The sequence below is a fragment of the Hemiscyllium ocellatum genome, chromosome 16 (genome assembly GCF_020745735.1).
Source record: "Hemiscyllium ocellatum isolate sHemOce1 chromosome 16, sHemOce1.pat.X.cur, whole genome shotgun sequence".
Taxonomy (NCBI): domain Eukaryota; kingdom Metazoa; phylum Chordata; class Chondrichthyes; order Orectolobiformes; family Hemiscylliidae; genus Hemiscyllium; species Hemiscyllium ocellatum.
In genome coordinates, this window is record NC_083416.1 from 25,185,142 (window position 1) to 25,207,014 (window position 21,873).

General features: G+C 38.6%; 1 protein-coding gene across 1 annotated transcript; it reads right to left on the bottom strand.

Moving 5' to 3' along the window:
• Window positions 1-4,757: 4,757 nt before the first annotated feature.
• LOC132823165 (complement C1q tumor necrosis factor-related protein 2-like) lies at window positions 4,758-19,727 on the bottom strand. The gene is made up of 4 exons (XM_060836741.1): window positions 19,526-19,727; window positions 17,693-17,808; window positions 9,691-9,939; window positions 4,758-5,863 (listed from the first exon to the last, which is right to left on the bottom strand). The coding sequence occupies exons 3-4, from the start codon at window positions 9,932-9,934 to the stop codon at window positions 5,232-5,234; spliced, it is 876 nt and encodes a 291-aa protein (XP_060692724.1). The 5' UTR covers window positions 9,935-9,939; window positions 17,693-17,808; window positions 19,526-19,727; the 3' UTR covers window positions 4,758-5,231.
• Window positions 19,728-21,873: the final 2,146 nt, after the last annotated feature.

Here is a 21,873-nt window from a genome sequence, read left to right on the forward strand (position 1 = left end):
TAAATCAACATCAAGAAAATTACATCTCTGGTTTCATTTCAAATTTACATGATAGTTTTACACACTGCATTGGGAGATTAAAGGCAGTTAGCTAGCTTTGAAAGACACTGAAGCCAGACCCAGGAATACACAGTCAAATATGTTTTTACAGCTACTTTTCAGCAGCAGAGCCGAGAGAAAGGAAAATGAATGTGTAACAATAAAACTTGAAACCTTTCTCTCCCTGTTTCTCTCAGCCTCACAAGACAACACATGATGAAGAAAGCAGACCAGGGTAACAATCATTCATCAAGAACTCAAGGTTACCTACGATCTTAACTACAGCTGAGGATGCCAGTTAATAATTATGGTCTCAGTTTAAAGCACCTTAAGAAGTCTAAGGACTTTTAAATTTTGTAATCATTATTCTCTCTGCATGTAGCAGACACTCCCTCCTTTTTCAAGTCATTGCCTGTGTCTGTGAACGATTGACATTGCATTTTATCATTTTTTTCCCTTGGGATTAATAAATCATTAAACTCCTCTTTCTTTCACTCAAGATATCCTTGTAATTAGCACCTTTATTTGTTGGTTACTCAGTTGGCTGGATGGATAATTTATGGTGCAGAGTGGTATTGGTGTAAGTTCAATTCCTTCACTCACAATGGATACTATGAAGGTCCTTTCTTCTCAACCTTGTCCCTCACCTGAGGCATGGTGCCCCTCCTTTAAACTCACCAACAGTCATCTGTCTGTGAGATAGGAGACTATGGCAATTTTCATTTTGATCTAGTTAACTTTAATAGAGGTATGATAGTTCATGCAAACATGAAAATGAAAAGTATTTGTTGCCAACAGCTGAAAGGGAGGTTAAAAAGAGTTACTTCACCTGGAAGTAACAAATATGGCAGTTGACTGTAATGATCATATAAGCAAATTATGGAATTTGAGTGAGTAATTCTTCCTTAAAAATTTCTCAATTTTTAAAAAAAAAGAAACTTCAAACAAGTTTTCTTGAGTCACTAACATTAAAATTCTAAAATGTCCACATTTGATAGTACTGTTTTCATAGAGCACAGCAAAATAACTTTCAGAAAATGGAGGTGCTACCTTTCTAAGAATTAAAACAGAAAGCTTGGCAGTTAGAAATAAGGTTCTGCCTAAAAGCCAGAAAGACAGAAATTGCAAAATGTTTGGGGCAATTTCTAGAGGTGAAATCTGGGGAGAGTGAAATCAATAAATTTAAATTGGAACAGCTCAGATTAAAACTGGCATTTCAACAGAAAAAAAGTGAAAGAGAATTCCAGGATTTGAAAGAACAAAGAGAGAGGCTGGAACGAAAACCTAGAGAAGAGAATTCTGGGAAAGAGAAAACAGAAAGGAAAGGGAGTTGAGATCGGGACAACTCCAGCTGAGAAGAGAGAATGAGTACAGCTTTGCTACAGTACCATACCTAACTCAGAACTAAAGTTGATGTCTCAAATTTGGCCATTTAATTCACAAGTTTGATGAGAAAGAGGTGGACACTTTCTTGATCTCTTTTAAAAGATTAGTGTGGCAGTTAAAGTGGCCAGTCCAAACAATGAAGATTGCAACTATAAAAAAGGGTGACAAAGCTCACAAAATTGACTCCTTCTTAACTGAGGAATGTTCTCCTGTGAGGCAGCAAAGGGGATTATTTTTAAATGTCAAAGAAATGCAAATCCAGATATTCTACAAATGGCAAATCTTAGATTATCACCCCCAACCTCCCAGAGATTAATATTTTTTTAAAAGCCTGAATCTAGTGTAAGGATTATATATAGACAGTGAAGGGTTAAGATTTAGACTCAAAATAATTCACAGAATAAGAGTGATTGTCAATAACAAGGCTGATTCTGAACACAGATTAGAACAAAGAGAGTGAATATGGAATCTGTATGCAGTCATCAAAATCCCTCACTGTTACTTCAAAATTACCTTGTAATAGAATGTACACAGTAAATAAAACAGAGAAATTCACATTCATATTCATTCTTCATGATTGAGAGTTGTAATAGTGGACTATCAATATTCAACTTGCATCATCTGACTGTTATATCAGAGACTTTTCACAGACTGGAAAGGTTATTTTTAAAAAAGGATAAATACATGATTACCTGACCATAGGCTGAGTCTAGGTATATGTGACAATAATAAAATCAAATCAAATCAAATCAAAAAGGAATGTCCAGGAGATCAATATGGATTAAACAAATTAATCTACACTGGAATTGCCAATTTATCTAAAGACATTGAAACTAGTCAGCATTACAAGATTTATACCTCCTACTTTAAATCACACTTGCATGACAAGTTCAAATATTTAGAGATGAAAGGCATAGTAGTCTGTTAGCCAAGCTTGAAAGACAATGAAGCTAGACTCAGGAATACAAAGTAAACTATATTTCAATAGCAGAAAAGCAGAGAGAAGTGAACATGAATCTGTCATAGCAAGAACTGAAACTCTCTCTTTTTTGTTCTGTTTCTCTTGTCTGTTCCAAAGTCAAAATCTGTTGAAAAAAACAGGTTGGGAAAACAAGTACTTATCAAGAACTTCAACGTAAGTATTTACTACTTAAGTTACCAGTTAATAATTAAATAACCATTGCCTCAAGTTAAAAATTTAACACCTCAAGAACTCAAGGGAAATTTGAATTATGTCATCTTTACTCTTCCTGTCTAAAGCAGAGTTGCTGTCCTTTTTAAATTAACTTGAGAGTGTGGTGCTAGAAAAGCACTGCAGGTCAGGCAGCATCTGAGGAGCAGGAAAATCAATGTTTTGGGCATAAGCCCTTCATCAGGAATGAGACTTGTGGGCTTGCGGGGGGAAGGGGGGGGTGGTGTTGTAGGGATTATAAGGAGGGGGAGTGTGGCTGGGGGGAAGGTACCTGATAATGCAATAGGTACATGAAGATGAGGGAATAAGGTGATAGGGTGGAATGAATAGATGGGAAAGATGATGGAAAGGTCAAGACAGGAGGGCCAAGTTGGAGGCTTGGGACTAGGATAAGGTGGGGGGAGGGGAAATGAAGAAACTGATTAAATCTACATTTATCCCGTGTGGTTGCAGTGTCCCAAAGCGGAAGATGAGGCATTCTTCCTCCAGGCGTTGAGTGATGAGGGTTTGGCGATGGAGGAAGTCCAGGACCTGCATGTCCTTGATGGAGTGGAGAGGGAGTTGAAGTGTTCAGCCACCGAAGGGTGGGGTTGGTTGGTGCAGGTGTCCCAGAGATGTTCTCCGAAATGATGCACAAGTTGGCGTCCTGTCTCCCCAAGGTAGAGGAGGTTATATCGGGTGCAACGGATACAATAGATGACATTAATGGAGGTACAGGTAAATTTCTGTTCTTGGAGGTTGCTTGACCAGCTGTGCTTTTTCAGCACCACAGTCTCAACTCTGATCTCCAGCATCTGCAGTCCTTACTTCCTCTTTTTTAAATTTACTACATGTTTAGATGTGTGGTTGACACCATGATTCTATTTTTTTTCTGGGGTTATTAAGTAATAAAATTTCACTTTCTTTCATCTTTAATTGAAGTTTAACAGCTACATGCTGAAAATAAGATAAAAATAGAGTTGAGACTGACTGAAAGAAGTTTAAACGAAAGGAATCTGTCCTCACCTAGTCCTAGAAAGATGTTAAAAAGTTTACCTTAAATGAATTCTTCTCCTGTGTTCTGCCCTGCATGGGAGTACTGTTGATGTTGTAATATTGTATTTTAATCATTTATCCCACCACACTATATTGAATGTAAGAGAACAGTTTTTTTATATGCTGTATTTAAAAATAACTTCAAAACTTGAACTCAATGGTTCAATGATGACCAATGACACAGACCTTATGGCGCCAGTGTTAACTCCAGGCAAGAGTAGAGTGGGTTGGGCCTAGGCTTTGGTTGCAGGAGGTCCTAAGAGAGTTTAATTCACAGGTTTTATTGCAATTCCTGAAGTCAGACTCTCACATGAATAATGAGCTGCCTGATGGGAGCATGATTTCAGCAGCAGCAAACCACAGCTGAACATGCAATAGCGTCCTCCTGGCACTTATAACAGTGGCCAATGGATAAGTGGGATATGATTATAATGTGGAGTTGAAGCCCAAATATGGATCTCTGAGGTTTATTTCTGCGTTTTTCAGTGCTAGTCCTACTCCTTCTGGCCCACAAGAAAATGTTAAACATTTTCCTGATCTCATCTGACTCAGCTCAGCTTGTTGATGTTTCCTCGATGGAAGCTTCTGAATTCAGCCCAAGGCACATATGCAACAACATGCCTCGAGGATATGAGACAAGTGCAGGAAATTGGGATTAGCGCACTTTTAGTGGCAGTTATGTTGGTACAGACTCGATGGGTTGAAGGGCCTTTTCTGCACTGTATGAATCTATGAAACAATGGTAAAAACCATCTTGGCGCCCTAATTCATCATATGGAACCCAAATTTGCTTATTGATGAGGTCTCACTTCTTCTGTGTGCACACCTCGGCCTTCTGAAGTTTAGGATTAAAATAATGCTGGTCAGGAGCATGGTGTGAACAGGGACATGAATATTCTTCCCCCATTTTTATATCTGTTTCCCCCCTCTCTTACCAGCATGTAGCCTCGCTACATTTCTGTTGGTTATGTGCTTTGAGATTGGGGCTTGTGTTTGTAATTGATCTTATTTGACAATAAAACAATGAAACCAAAGCACATAGTGGCAAATCAACAACACAAAATTGGTCAAAACATCCACTAATTTCTATTATGCTAGAATAAGATTAATTCAGGATGCTAATTACATGAGATGCTAATATAAATAATTGTCATAAAAGCTCATGGAATATTGTAATATTAACTGGTTCATTCAGGTGAAGGAAGGTTGCTGTCCTCATCTGGTGTAAAGTGCCTTAAGTCAGCGTTATGTGGCTGGCTCATTCCCTCAAAGTGCATCAGCAAGCTTTGAAGGCACTTAGACAAATCCCACCATAAGCATTTAGGGATAACTAGGGTTGGTAATAAACGTTAACCTATAGTGTTGGCATGTCATTCACACTTGAAAAACAGATTTTAAAAAAAATCTTGCTGGTTCCCTGTGACATTCTTCTGTTTGCTATTTTAAAGGAGGTATTGTCTTGTTAGGTTGCACATTAAAATCACTGATTTTAAATATCCCAATCAGGATTTATGTGGTTGAACAGCCTCTATTGCAGCATCTATGAAAATGTATATTTTAGAACACAAAGTTTCGTTGTCTAGAGAATTTGCTCTTCTTCAAGTTCATTCACATAGTCCTGATCAACATAAATCATAAAGCCAGTGAATAAACTGTCTGCCCTGTGCGGATCAAAATACAGACCATTCTGTTCCGAATAGAATATCTGCAGCCAAACTTCATCTTCACGTTTCAGGTACATAATAGTTGAACCAGAGGCTACATCATAGTTCCCAGTGTTTGCATCAAAAGTTTTAACGCGATATTGCCCATTGTGCACCAACCCAATAGCAAGGTGCTTGTTTGCCAGGGTAATATCATAGGAGAAGTAGTAAATACCAGGTATACCACATACAAATTTGCCACTGGAAACATTATAATGTCCTCCTTCATTCAAAAGGATTTTGTCGAATTTGATGGGCATACGTTCCTTTGGGTAGCTGTAGGTGATGGCCACAGAGAAGGCGGATCTTGCAGTATTTGTGCCACATTTGCAGATTCCAGGCAAACCTGGTTCACCATTGGTTCCATTAGTGCCTTTTGGTCCACTAGTTCCTGAATTACCTCGAGCTCCTCTAAAACCCCTTGGTCCTCGGGGGCCTGCTTTGCCAATAGCTCCCCGTATGCCTTTAATACCAGGCTTTCCAGCTATTCCTGGTTTTCCTCTGTCACCTGAAAATAAAACGATGTTTTAATTTCCATGTAAGATTTGTAGTTCAACTTACATGGCCATACAAGATCTGTGTTGAAATAAGAGACTAAGTGATCACTGTACAATAGTGACTACTATATACAAAAGACTTTGATAGCTGTGAAATGGTTTGGTAATGCCATGAAAATTGGCATTTTGTTTCTGTCATAATGTCCAACTCTTCTGTTAATTCAAAGTTCTATTAAGTTGTTTAGTTATTATTCTTTTTCCCAGTCAGAAGTTCTGATTAATGTTCTTGTTTTATGCTACTACGTAATGCTGAGATGCATGGAACGTGGAATTTATTGTTAAGCTTTCCATTTCTTTTTCTGTCCTTTTACAATGATAGTTTAAAAATTTGAATTTGTCCAGAAACCTGAATTCATGACGGGTCAAACTCATGCTTTGTACTCTAGTGGTACAAACCTTGGTGATATGTGCCTCCAGGTCCTCAATATAAAGCAGAGTAACACCAATCAATCCTTTTTCTGGAGTCTGCATAGAGAATATCATAATCAAATTATGAAATTCTGAGGTGCAGATTTAGACCTTTCATCAAACCTAATTATCAGCTTTAAATTCATGTCTCTTCCTTGCTCCCTATCTTGAAGCCTCTTGAATCTTGCTGGATATATTGGCCATCACAACAGAATAGGTTACCTGGTCTAATTGGCTAATTCTCATGTCAACGGTGAAGGTTGGAACTCCACACTCCTAAGTTCAGCTAACCGTAACGTGGTTTCACCCAACAGACCACACATGTGTTTTCTGACTGAGTTCCACAGCATATTATCTCCCACTGGACTCAGTCATTAACATCTGCTATAGTATTCTAATGGAGAATATTGTAGAGGAGAGGAATGAGGCACGAGACATTAGACTAGAAAGGATCGAGGTTAGTTACGAACAGGTGTTATCAATTCTAGAAGGAGTAAAAGTAGACAAGTCCCCTGGGACTGATGGGATTAATCTGAGGATTTTCTGGGAAGCTAGGGAGGAGATAGCAGAGCCTTTGGCTTTGATATTTGAGTCATCATTGTCTACAGGTTTAGTACCAGAGGACTGGAGGATTGCAAATGTTGTGCCCTTGTTCAAGAAGCAGTAGAGGTGATCCAGGTAATTATAGACCAGTGAGCCTTATTTCTGTTGTAGGAAAGATCTTGGAAAGGATTATAAGAGATAAGATTTATAATCATCTAGTAAGCAACAATTTGATTTCAGATAGTCAACATGGTTTTTTCAAGGGCAGGTTGTGTCTCACAAACCTCATTGAGGTTTTTGAGAAGGTGACCAAGCATGTAGATGAGGATAAGGCAGTTGACATGGTATACATGGACTTCAGTAAAGCCTTTGATAAGGTTCCACATGGTAGGCTGTTGGAGAAAATGCAGAGGCATGGGATTGAGGGCAATTTAGCAGTTTGGATTAGAAACTGGCTGTCAGAAAGAAGGCACTGAGTGGTGGTTGATGGAAAATATTCAGCCTGGGTTTGATTACTAGTGGTGTGCCACAAGGGTCTGTTTTGGGACCACTGTTGTTTGTCATTTTTTTAAATGACTTAGACGCAGGCATAGATGGATGGATTAGTAAATTTGCAGATGACACTAAAGTCGGTGGAGTCATGGACAGGTTGCAGGCAAACTTGGATAAACTTCAGAATTGGGCTGAGAGGTGGCAAATGGAGTTCAATGCAGTTAAATGTGAGGTGATGCACTTTGGGAAGAATAACAGGAAGGCAGAGTACTGGGTCAATGGAAAGATTCTTGGTAGTGTGGATGTGCAGAGGGATCTTGGAGTCCATGTACATAGATCCCTGAAGGTTGCCACCCAGGTTGATAGTGCTGTTAAGAAGGCATATGCTGTGTTTGGTTTCATTGGTAGGGGGATTGAGTTCTGGAGCCGCAATATCATGCTGCAACTATACAAAACGCTAGTGCAGCCACACTTGGAATATTGTGTACAGTTCTGGTCGCCATAGTTCAGGAAGGATGTGGAAGCATTGGAAAAGGTGCAGAGAAGATTTACCAGGATGTTGCCTGGTCTGGAGGGAAGGTTTTTTGAGGAAAGGCTGAGAGACTTGGATCTGTTCTCATTGGAAAGAAGAAGGCTAAGAGGGGATTTGATGGAGACATACAAGATGATCAGAGGACTAGATAGGGTAGACAGTGAAAGTCTTTTTCCTAGGATGATGACTTCAGCTTGTCTGAGGGGGCATAACTACAAATTGAGGGTGATACATTTAAGACAGATATCAGAGGCAGGTTCTTTACTCAGAGAAGTGGGAAGGGCATGGAATGCCCTATCTGCCAATGTAGTTAATTCAGCCACATTAGGGAGATTTAAACAATCCTTGGATAAGCACATGGATGATGATGGGATAGTATAGGAGACAAGCTGAGAATTGTCTACAGGTCAGCGCAACATTGAGGGCTGAGGGCCTGCTCTGCGCTGTATTGTTCTATGTGTAGTTTACAATTGTCAGGTCTCCTTTTACTCACGGTATGCTATCAATTTTTAAGTAATGTGAAACAACTTTATATCCAATTTTCTAAAGTAAATTCTGTGAAAACTGTTTCTGGAAGAAAAAGACATTAAAAACAATGTTCCCAATCAAGTAACTGCATCCTTGAAGACAAGAAGAAAAGCAAGGAAATTTTTATTTTGCAACACTTGTAAAAATCCAGAAGTTGTCATACCTAGGCTAAGGTCAATACATGCATTTTCAATCAAGTGTAAAACTCATGAGATCAATAATTAAAATAATATGAACATTGTCATTTTCGGAAATAAATAATAATGTTTGTTTAATGCTCTGGTACTAGTCTGAAACTTAAATCTAATTTTAATGATCTTAAAATTTTAATTTTTTATGTTAATTATTTTAAAAAATCTTTTTCCTAATAAGCATTAACTGTTCATAATTATTTTATACAAAAATTCATATACAGTATTGTTTTTCTATAGCATTCATGAGTAAATGTCATGCATATTTGTAGGAGTTGGAAGCTATGTAAAATCTTCCCTACCCAGCAATCCATGGATAAGCACAAAGATAGAAAACATCACTTACAGGGTTATCTATTTCTTGAATTAATCAATAGTTGCCAATTTACATTCTTATTACAATCTGATTTTGTTGTGCCTGATATCCATGCACCCATCTAAACATTGTACTAACCGATAACCAGAGTGATCACATATCATCAATCTCAAAATTAGAGAAAAAAAATCCCCTGTTGCTGTCATTTGTAATGTTCTTAATAATTCAAAGCTGTTATTTTAAAGGATTTATAAACCTTATATAATGTTCTCTTCTTTGGGTAGATCTTGAACTCTGATTTTAAAAAGTGATAGTGAGCCAGTAGTGAAGAGCAATAAAGTGATTTTATGACACTCCATAACCGATTTTATACCAATGCATTAAGTCTGAATCTACATCCGCGGGACAAAATCCTCTCCTCTCAGGGAGGTGGTGGGGAAGCTGACACCAAACTGTTTGGCAAACAGGAGATACTTGACACCCTCCTGCTGTCTGAGCAATTAAGATCGAGACAGAATGGCCTTTACTTGACCTTCCTGACCCAGCACTAATTAAGTTCTTTGAATGGTCATCCCCACCACTGCAATAAACTCTGTCCCTGGCAGATGAGAACAGTGGCAGCTTTCCTGACTATTAAGACTGCACCAACCTAGTGGATTGGTGTGGTAAAGTTTTAACCTGGCCCAATGTGGGAGTGATGGGCACAGGGATAATTGTAAATTCCAGACATACTGACATTTACAAGAAAGAACAATGTCACTATTTTACCTTGTTCTCCTTTTTGGCCTTTAGGGCCATCTTTCCCTTCTGCCCCATCTTTCCCAGGAATCCCCATTCTTCCGACTGTTCCTGATTGGCCAGGATATCCTGGAGGACCAGGAGCCCCAGGAGGACCAGGCGCACTGCAGATAAGTTGGGAAGGATCGATTGTAATGAGCAACTGTTGGTTTTTCGGAAGTTGATTTGCAGCATGAGATGTAAAACAGAAAAGGAGAACCAACCAGAGCATCATAAAATCTAGGAAGGAAGGTTAACACAGATTATTGGTTCAACCAAAAGCAAAATACAACAAATAACTATCTCGTTTATGAACCCTTTTTGGAATCTGAAAGAAAAAGTGATCGCAACTTAGTTCCCATTGAGCTTATACATCAATAACCTTTTAGCAAGACTCATGATAAACACAAGTGAGAAACATCCCTCTATACATCAGGAATATTAGCAACAATTCTAACATTCTTTTCTGCACAACCACATTTCTTTTCATTTTTCTTTGGCAAACATGGTCTGTTTACTTCACTGCACAGCACAGCCAAGCATACATCTTAGCTAAGAGGGAACATGGACTAATGTACAGTTAATTACACTAAACGGTATGTTCTAGATTGCCACTTAAAATCAATGTTGTTCATGGCAAGCACTGAATGATACAGATGAGGAAAATCCAAGGTTATATATCCTGGTCTTTACTAAACAATTTCAACAATCTAAATTAAATAATACACATTACTGTTGACTTCCTACCAGTTGTGACCCTTCAACATAGATGCTTATGACTAAAGGTAGTGAATTTTTACATTCTTTATTGTTACTTCATTCATGGTTTCAACTTATAATGTTGGTATTCACCTGTCAGAATTATTTTCTTTATTGCTTTCAAATTCAATGTAGTTTTCCCAGACTTTTCCTTTAAATTCCAAAACATTTGCTTATATGCCCCAGGCATTATTTCAAACACCATCAGTAAAGCTCTTTTCACAGTGTAATAATCCTTAGAATCCTCCTCTAGGACTAGGATCCACGAGGAATTAGGACTTTCCCACTCAGAATCCTCCTGGCTTTTATATTTTTAACTGTATCATTTGAATCCTAAATCCATCATCCTCTCTCTCCTGCTTCACTTAGATAACAGTGTTAGTTTTGTGAGCATCAATGCATGATGAAACCTCATTTGACCAAGATTTGAAAAAGAAGGAAAGCATTGCATATGTGTGAAGCAATGTCTACAAATGTCATGTAACTGGAATTTGCAAGCATATGCTTCATGTATTTGCCCCTTCAACATCCTAGTGTCTAGCAGATTTGGATTCCACTATTTCACCCATCATACCAACTCTGCCCATCACAGGCATTGTCCCAGCCATTTTCTAATTGCACTGTGCATCTAGCGAATGGTCAGTAATAGCAGCTCACAGTGGACTCTTTTAGAACCAGGCCACACCTGTCACTAGCTATGTCTCCAGAGCCTCTATGTCCCCTTATACCATACATTACCTGAACAGCCTATTTCCACCCATCACCCCCAATGTGGAGACACTAATAAGCACAGCATACATTATCTCAACTGAAAACAAAAAATGTTGGACATCAAAGTGGGTCAGGCAACATCAATGGAGAGAGGGCAAGCTAACGTTTTGAATCTAGATAACTCTTCATCTCAGCTGATGTGAAGTGATCATCTAGACTTGAAACATTCACTTACTTTCTTTATATGGAGGCTCCCTCACCTGTTGTGATCGCCAGCATTTTTTGTTTTCAGTACAGGTTCCAGCATCTGCAGTACTTTGCTAATCTATTATCTTGATCTACATACTGAAAGCTGATGTGAATCATATTTTGTTAGTGCGTATTCAGTTAAGTTTATTGCTTACATATGGAAATCAAACATCAGATTAATACTTGCTTTCCTTGGAGAATTGGCTGCTCTTATTTTGCAGAAATGGATGAAACACAGAGTTCATTAGGAAGGTTTCAAAGACATGCCCGCTATTGTGACCATGCTTAAACCGATGTCAATAAAGTCAGCAGACACTTGACACAATCCTGTGTTTAAATAAAATCAAGTCTGTTTATCCTTCACTGCCACAGGGTGAATAGCAGGCTCCTTGAAACAGTACTAAAGTCTGGACTAGCTGCAGAGATATGGAGATCTCTACAGTGTTCTTCATATTCAGTTTGAGTCACCTCTCATGCTCCATTAAGAGAAAGCAATAAAGTTCTTCTTTGGGCAGTGAATCCTTCACTCAAATCCATTTGTATGCTATTGTGGAATTTCTTGAATGCCAGAAACATCATTAATAGAAACATGTTGCAAAATAGTAAGACTTTGGAAGAAATTTTATGCTGTATTGAATCAGCTTTCACCAGTTAAACCCTTCATCTAGCATAATCATTTTGGTTTTAAACTACATTTGCTAAAGAAAATGGCAAATTTCAACAAGGTGGAACTGGAATCTCAATCACTTGTTTGAATGTGTGTGATAACCTTTCTACTCAGTTTGAGCCCTCTCATATATTGATCTGCATTAAAGCAACATACAGCAAAAATGTGCTGCTCAGAATTTCAGCATTCTTGCCTAAAATCCCACTTAGACATAAGGTAAATGGAGTATTGAGAGATAGCTAAATGATGCTCCTTGATGTCTTGACTAACAAGATATAGTTTCTTTCAATAACAATTTCTTTCGCCACAAAATTTCTTCTAATAAATTATATTTGAAATGTATTCACTGTTATAAAATAGGAGAACATTGAAGCCAATCTGAAAACAGCAAGTACCTCCAAATTGCTTTTTGAAGCTGCTTGAGGGATAAATATTGACCAGAGCATGAGAAGAATCTTTCCATTCTTAAACAGTATAATGTCACATTTGGCCTACCACTAAAATATTACCTTTCAGCTATCCCCTTTCCAGGCTGAAAATATCACCTTTCAGCTATCCCCTTTCCAGGCTGAAAAGCTCAAACCCTCCCACTGTTTCCTTGTATCCCTGAACCTTGTGACCAACATCATATGTGTCTTTCAACAGCTTCCGGTGCCTCAATGTGTTCAAGTTCAAAATAATTAGAGCTACAATCCTGAATCAACTGAGTCCAGCTCAAATTTTTTATGGAACTGCGATTGTATCCCTACCTCTAAGCCAGAAGGTCTGGGTTTGGGTCGTACCTACCCCAAAAATATGTGGACAGGTTGAATAAAAGGAATTTTTAAAGAGTCATTATCTAATATGGATTCAAAATGTAGGCATTAGAGAGTTTGCTTGAGTATCTGATCTGAGCTGATCTAGCATGACACAAAGAGAAATAGTGAGCATATTTGTGAACTAGCTGCTGAGAATCAATAAAGGAGCACAAGAATGATGTAAGACAGAAATTTCTTTCATGAAATTATTCCATATATATTTGTTCAACCACTGTATTATTTATAATTGCTGCTAATGAAATGACTGCGGAGGGAATACAAAGCACACATTAACCGGTAGAGCCAGCAGACCAAAACTGTTGTTCCTTTCAAAGACACTATTGTTGCCTGTCAAGCTGTGCATGGTTGCTGGTGTCACACAAATAAGAATAGTGGATTAATTTTGGATTTGTCTTATACTAATCTCATTAATTCTGACTAAGAATGTGTTTCAGCAGGTGTTCAGCATTGATTGATTTCTGCCACATACTTTCAGTGCTACAACAAGATATTTAACTGTGCAAATAGTGCCACCTGTGCATTTTCGACTTGTTACAGATATGTCACAACTCTCAAAGCAACAAATTTCAACACTGTACCAGTATCACCATCACTTCAAGCAACCAGCAGCTCGGAGCTGTTCACCGATATAACACAGCAGGTGTCACATAAGGCACATATCAGCAGGAAAATAACTCTTAAACATTCTCTCTATAAAACACAACTCTTTAAGGCAAACTTAAAACCAATTTTAACAAAATAAAAACTGAAAGAACTGTGGACGATACAAATAAAAAACAAAAACAGAAATTGCTGGAAAACGTCAGCAGGTTTGGTAGCCTCTGTGGAGAGGAATAAGAGTTAACATTTCAGGTCGAGTGACCCTTCCTCAGAACTCCAGCTGTGCCTTGTAAAGTCAATGCGACATACTTAAAAACAATTATTTACTTTAGGATTAGTTCACTCCTATAGATAACATCTACCTTTAAATATTATTAGTATTTGAAGATCAAAGAGATTCTTAGCTATCAGGCTTGATTTCTGGGCTAATTTATATTAATTTTGAATTTAATGCTGAGCTACGTGAAGGGAAATTAAGTTAAAAATCACACAATACCAGGTTATAGTCCAACAGGTTTATTTGGAAGCACTAGCTTCCAAGGCAAGGTAAATTAGGACAGGTGACCAAAAGCATAGTCAAAGAGTCACAATTTAATAAGCATCTCTAAGCAGGAGATAGATTGTGAGGTGAAGAAGTTTGAGGGGCAAGGTGTGCACACCAAGTATGTTTCTTCACTGTAGAAGGGAAGCTATTTTGTCTGATAATAAGGTATTTAAAATGTAAATGATGGGGCAGTTGATTGGGGTAGTGGTGGGTCAGAAACATTAGAGTGGTGGCTGGAGTAAAATGCTCGAAACGTCGAATTCTCTATTCCTGAGATGCTGCCTAACCTGCTGTGCTTTGACCAGCAACACATTTGCAGCTATAAGATATATCAGGCAAGGAATAAAATCGGTGTCAACTTGATTTCTTCTTAATAATTACACCTAAGATTACACGTGGGCTGGAATCACTGGCAAATTTAATCAGAATGAATTCAGGGATTTTGGTACTAGGAGCAGCAGTGATTGTGCACTAATGTTTGTTTTTTTTTGTCCACTCTGCTTAACACTGATTTTCCTAGAGATAGCACAGGTAATAGCTATCATCAGATGTGTGTTCAGTTACTAACATAGTGTATTAGGTCCCATATTTGCATCTGCTTATGCCCTCATGCTTACTCTGACATTTGCCCACTACCAAAATGTGTTAACTATGAATTTCTATTGTCTTTCAAAATTTGGATAGGTACAATTCTGAGAGAGGATAATGTGCTTTTACATTTCTTTCAAAATTACAGAGTGGTTTTTGTTGCTCTTTCATTTTTCGCAGTGGAGAGTGTGACGAGAGGATGGGGATGAAGTGCAGCACTCCCTGCTGTGACATAATGGAATAGCATGAAATTTGGCAATGCGTTGTTTAGGTTTTCATTGCTGAAAGTGCTATTTTGAGCAAAACAGACACTCATTTACAATTCTAGTGCAGGTGAGATAGGACACTGTTTTGATAAAAGTTAAACAAGAGGTGCCCTTTAACTATGTCAGGGTAGGCATGAGGGCATAAACAGATGCAAATATGAGACCTTAGTTAGTAACTGAGCACACATCTGATGTTTGCTATTACCTGCGCTATCTGTAGGAAAATCAGTGTTAAGCAGAGTGGACAAAAAGGAACAAAAAATAGTGCACAATCACTGCTGCTCCCAATACCAAAATCCCTGAATTCATTTTGATTAAATTTGCCAGTGATTTCAGCCCAACTCAGCCAAGGTGCCAACATCCTAATCCCAGTCCACCACTCAGAATTGAGTTTGGGATACCTCAACAGTAGTGCAGGCCTCTGTGAGCTTCTTTGCCAACAACCTAGCCAACACTTCCCATTCCCCATGCCCATCCTTTATCAGTTCCATCCCAAGGCCATTCCTCCTCCAGATCCCCACAATCTTATACATTGACTTATCTGAACATGGCATTGTCCTGTCACAGAATTAATACCTTGCAATAATCTTCAAATGTAATTCCTCGACATTACCAAGTGCCAAGAATGGATTACAGATTTTAAGAGGAGAAGTTATGACCAGTAAATCCATCAAATCGGTAGTGATTGTTTTGCTCACTGGTCCATCACACACTAAGGTCTGAGTCAGATTTGATCTCAGGCTTCATTCAAAAAGAAGCATGGGTCTGTGGGCATCAAATTGCACCTGGTTCCAACTCAACTGGTCCGACCAAATAAGAATTGCATCTGAGTAGATAGTGTAGATTCGATGAGCCAAATGACCTCTAAGTCTCTGAAGAGCTTCCTGAAAATTCTGTAACAATTCCGCATGGTACAAAACCCCTGAAAACCTTAGTCAACTGTGCCCCAAAAAAGCCAGTTAATGATTGTATAAGATTTTTTAAAAAGCCTTTTGAAGTTGCCAGAAGCAGTGGTCAACCTGAAGTTTGAAAGAATTTTTTAATATGGCAAAGGACGATCAAGAAACTTAGTGAAAGGAAAAGTAGAATAGAAATATAAACAAGTGGAAAACAAAATAAATGAGCTGAAACATCTTATGTAGTTATGTACAGCAGAAATGTTTGCCCAAGTCAAATGTATGCTCATTACAGGAGGATTTGGCAGACTGTTACTCATCAAGTGTTTCAAGGATCATACTTAAGCCCAAGCTCTCACAAACTACACCAATGACTGTACATAGGGTCTAAATGTAATTTTATCAAGTTTGATGATGACAGAAAGGTGGGTGGGAATGTGTGCTGTGAGAAAGGTGCAAAACAGCTTCAAGATAATTTAGATATACTTAGTGAGTTGGCAAGAACATAGCAGATGAAATGTAATGTGGAAAAATGTGAGGTCATTCAATTCCATAGGAACAACAGATGATCTGAGTGTTTCTTAACTGGTAAGAGGTTGGAAAATGTAGATGTACAAAAGGGCCAGGGCATCCTTGTCAAGAAGCAGCTGAAGGCTAACATGTTGGTGCAGTAAGATATTGGGAAGCCTAATAGTATTTTAGCCATTTTCATAAGAGGGGTTAAGTACTGGAGCAGCATTGGTTTTAATAGGAAAGAAACTGTGTTAGTTGACATCTGGAGTACTGTGCGCCATTTTCCTTCCCTTATATTAGAAAGAGTATTATTGTCATTGTGTGCAGCAAAGGTTCACCAGATGAACTCCTGGGACAGTGGATCTCTTCCATGAAGAGATTTTGTGAAACTAGTTTCAAGCACTGAGGGGTGAACTCATTGAAATTTACAAACTACTTTAGGTAGATCCAGGTCAGATGTTCTCCCTGATTTGGGAGTGTAGAATCTGGTGTCACAATTTCAAAATAAGGGGGAAACCATGTGAGTCAGAGATGAGGAGATTTGTTTTACTTCGTTTAGATTAGATTAGATTAGATTACTTACAGTGTGGAAACAGGCCCTTCGACCCAACAAGTCCACACCGACCCGCCGAAGCACAACCCACCCATACCCCTACATTTACCCCTTCACCTAACACTACGGGCAATTTAGCATGGTTAATTCACCTGATCTGCACATCTTTGGACTGTGGGAGGAAACCGGAGCACCCGGAAGAAACCCACACAGACATGGGGAGAATGTGCAAACTCCAAACAGTTAGTTGCCTGAGGCAGGAATTGAATCTGGGTCTCTGGCGCTGTGAGGCAGCGGTGCTAACCATTGTGCTACCATGTCACCCATGGTTGTGAATATTTTAAATTCGTGACCCCAGATGTCTATGAAGCTCAATCAATGAGTATGTTTAAAGCAACGATTGACAGATTTCTGGATGCCAATGATATAAAGTTACATGGGGCAGAATACATGGAAAAAACATTGCAATGGATGAATAGTATGATCATAATGAATGGACGAGCAGGCTCAATGGAATGAATGGCCTCCTCCTGTTCTTGTGTTTATATATCCTGTTTTGTAAGAGCATGAATAATATAATCACCAGAATGCCAAGAATATAATCTACAGCTGGGTTACATAATAGTTAATAAAAGCCTGAGATTACTTGCCCACCTCAATATGACCAATTATGTGTAGCATACCGAGAGAATGCACTTAAAGCAAGACAACAACCATCAATGAACCCAACTATTCTTGCTGTATTCCAATGATGTTTAATCTCAGAGATTATTTACAGTTATGAGTGCTGCATACTGCAAGAGTATCCATTGCCTGGATGCATTATCACCTTCAGTTATGGTGCCACTATGCAGACATCTGTTCCAATATTCCAAAAAGATGTTCTCCAACTCGGACTTGTTAGGTCCCACTTTGTGCTCAGCTACGCCGCAGATGCCTTATGATCTAATAAAATATTAAAACTGAGTTGTTATCATTTGTTTTACCATGAATAAAATAGACTCAGTCACACGATTCAAGGCATCTTTTTCCAAAATTCACTTGCATTTTAGTCTCACTGTTTAAGATAACATCTGAATAACCTGCAGCTCTGTAATATAGTTCAATGATTTTGCTGTATTTAACAAAATTCAAAACTACCAGCGAGAATGAAAATAAAGTCCATGAATGTCTGACAGTGGTGGTTCAAAATAATCACTAATTGACTTATTATTGCACATTTTCCAAAATTCACTTGCATTTTAGTCTCACTGTTTAAGATAACATCTGAATAACCTGCAGCTCTGTAATATAGTTCAATGATTTTGCTGTATTTAACAAAATTCAAAACTACCAGCAAGAATGAAAATAAAGTCCATGAATGTCTGACAGTGGTGGTTCAAAATAATCACTAATTGACTTATTATTTCTATTAAAATGTAAATCAAAGCATTTCTTGCCAATATGTTATGCTTTTTTGTTATGTATATGCTTCCCCAATTATTCTTCAACTGTCCTCCCAGTACAACATAGAATGAATGACATTAATCAAATGCATTGTCAAGTGGCATTACTGTGAACCCAATGACATCTCTTTGCATCACATTGTAATTAGATATGCTAAGTTCCCTCTAAGGTGTTATCTAAACAATGTCAAAATAAACTAAATTCCTTAAAGATAAGGAAATGTTCTACATCTTCAATCCTCTCAGATGTAACCAGAACTCATGTGAAATAGCAATAGAGTAGAGCGGATATTACGCGATGAACTAACTAGGAGAAAACCAGGCAGCAAATGACTCATAGCAGAATATTTAACATACCACGGGAACTCCATTATTCACATTCTTCATCAAAGACATTTGACAGACCAAAATTACAAATAAGTCTGAATACATAGCTCAATTTGCTCTTTGTTTCTTAGCTTCTCTACAGGACACCTTTCCTTTTCTGATTCATGTGTGTGTCTATGTTATTACCCTACCATAAGTGTGGCATAAAAATTTGAGAACAATTTTGGAATTATTATTTGCGATTCTCATTCTGCACTAGAGAGTTTCCCTTCACGTAGGCAAATAATGATTCCCTGCGTTTCATAATTGTCTGCCACACATGCTTTCTCCAAACTTTACAAATCAAGGCTTGTGCCAAAATACATAGTGCAACTTACACAATAAATTCAGCATTCCTGGTGTTAATTTACAGAGGTAATGTAGAAAATAACTTGAGTCATGAAACATTGGGCAGGGATTGATCTCTTAAGAGATTTTTGAGATTTAAATCTCAACTTCTGACATTGTATCAGATTTGGCTGACTGCCAGAAAAACATTGTAAATTGTTCAGTGTTGTAGTATTCTTTCATATTGAAAATAGGCCAGAGGCAAAACTAATACACCCAGACATTGCTTGGTTAGTAATTTGGCCACGTTATGTAACTATCATTCATAAAGATTAAGGATTCCAAACTGACAAAGAAATAAAGGCGGGTCACCAACAATGTCTGGTTTTCCTTCTGTAATTTACATGGATAACTTATTTTGTCGCTAAAGACTTGGCGTAAAATAGGTGAAGGCAGATATTCTTCAACAACATTTCTCAGGAATCAATCATAAATCACATAGTTCAGTACAAAAGCTCGGTGCATGTGAAGAGTTAAAATCATGACATGTAAACAGAACCTACCAGAATATAGCTGTGTGACCAGTTCAGCTGCAGTGAAGTTAACAATTTTCAGTTTGCATGAAACATTTGGTCAAGAAAGTAAGCTGATCCTTCCCATTGTTTTGCAGTCCGTCTCAAGCTTCAAAATCAGGCCACCGACAGAACAAGTTCAGAGACATTTCATGATTCTTCTTCCTGGACTCCTTTCCAAGTCAAAGTAGCTTCTGGTCTATCCTTTTCTCTCTTCCTCTTTCTTGTACATTCTTTGCTTATAACATAATCAGCTGGAAAAGCTCCTGCCTACGTCACATGTAGTTGGAAAGTTTGACTGCATTAAGAACTGGACTGCACATGCTGACAGTGGTCTGAGACTGCTGGTTTTCATCTGCACAAAGTTGCTTTGACAGCTGTCTCCAGTACAAACATGTAAACTTCATTTTTGGTTTTGTTTTAGTTTTGTGTTTTCTTTGATCAATGGTGCAAAAATGAAAAGCATTAGGCATGGAAGCAGTTGTCCTTCCATTAATTACTAGAGCTATCTTCAATTAAGTTCTGAAATATATAGCCAACATATTTTTACCCAATATTAATCCAAACACTTTTAAGAACATATGGTCATAAGAAATAGGAACAATTCAACCCCTCATGCCTGCTCCACCATTCTATAGAATCATGGTTAATCTGACATTCCCCACATCCATTTTCCTGCATTTTCCCTGTCACCCTTGAATCTCCAACTAATCAGGAATATATCCTAGCCTTAAATATGTACTGTTTTATAAAGAAATCAATATAATAATGTTTATGTTGGGATATATGTATTTTACAGCAAACATGAATATGAAATACGAATGTAGGGACATGCGTAAGCCATTCTGCCCATTGAGCCTTCTCCATCATTTAACACAGTCATGACCGATTGACTATTGCAATGCCTTTTACCCACACTAACCGATTAATCCTTTACTCCATTGGTAAATCAAAAAACTTAGCTCAAAGACTGAGCTTCCATAGCCCTGTGGGGTAGAGAATTCAAGAGATTCACAACCCTCTGACTAAGGTTTCTCATCATTTTGGGCCTATTTGACATCCCCTTATTTGTAAATTGTGTCCTCTGATGTTAGGCACGTCAAACATGGGAACTATCTTACTTTATCTATTCTGTCAATCCTTTAAGTATTTTGTAGACTTTAATGAAATCACCTCACATTCTTCAACACTCAAGAGAATACAGGCCCTGTTTAACCAATCCTCCCTTCATGCAGCCTTACATCAGTGGTAGGAAATTATTGAAGAAGATTCTTAGGAACAAGATTCACCCACATTTGGAAGAGAATTGAGTTATTGGGGGTATGTGGGGGATGTCTTGTCTCACAAATTGCATTTTTTTTGAGGAAGCGAAGAAGATCATTGATAGTCACAGGTGAGGTGCCAGAGGACTGGAGGTTGGCTAACGTGGTGCCACTGTTAAAAGAAGGGTGGTAAGGACAAGCCAGGGAACTATAGACCAGTTCAAAGTTTGTGAGAAGATTTGTAGCTCGGGTGCTCGTTGTTATGGTTCTGTTAGCCGAGCTGGGAGTTTTTGTTGCAAACGTTTCGTCCCCTTTCTAGGTGACATCTTCAGTGCTTGGGAGCCTCCTGTGAAGCGCTTCTGTGCTGATTCCTCCGGCATTTATACTGGTTTAAATCTGCCGCTTCCGGTTGTCAGTTGCTGTCCGCTGCAGTGGCCGGTATGTAGGGTCTAGGTCGATGTGTCTGTTGATAGAATTTGTAGATGAGTGAGACTCATCCACAAATTCTATCAACAGACACATCGACCTAGACCCTATATACCGGCCACTGCAGCGGACAGCAACTAACAACCGGAAGCGGCAGATTCAAACCAGTATAAATGCCGGAGGAATCAGCACAGAAGTGCTTCGCAGGAGGCTCCCAAGCACTGAAGATGTCACCTAGAAAGGGGACGAAACGTTTTGCAACAAAAACTCCCAGCTCGGCCAACAGAACCACAGCAACTATAGACCAGTGAGCCTGACGTCCGTAGTGGGCAAGTTGTTGGAAGAAATCCTGAGGGACAGGATGTACATGTATTTGGAAAGGCAAGAACTGATTAGGGATAGTCAACATGGCTTTGTGAGTGGGAAATCATGTCTCACATTCTTAGATTAGATTAGATTACTTCCAGTGTGGAAACAGGCCCTTCGGCCCAACAAGTCCACACTGACCCTCCGAAGAGCAACCCACCCAGACCCATTCCCCTACACTTAACACCAAGGGCAATTTAGCATGGCCAATTCACCTAGCCTGCACATCTTTGGACTGTGGGAGGAAACCGGAGCACCCGGAGGAAACCCACGCAGACACGGGGA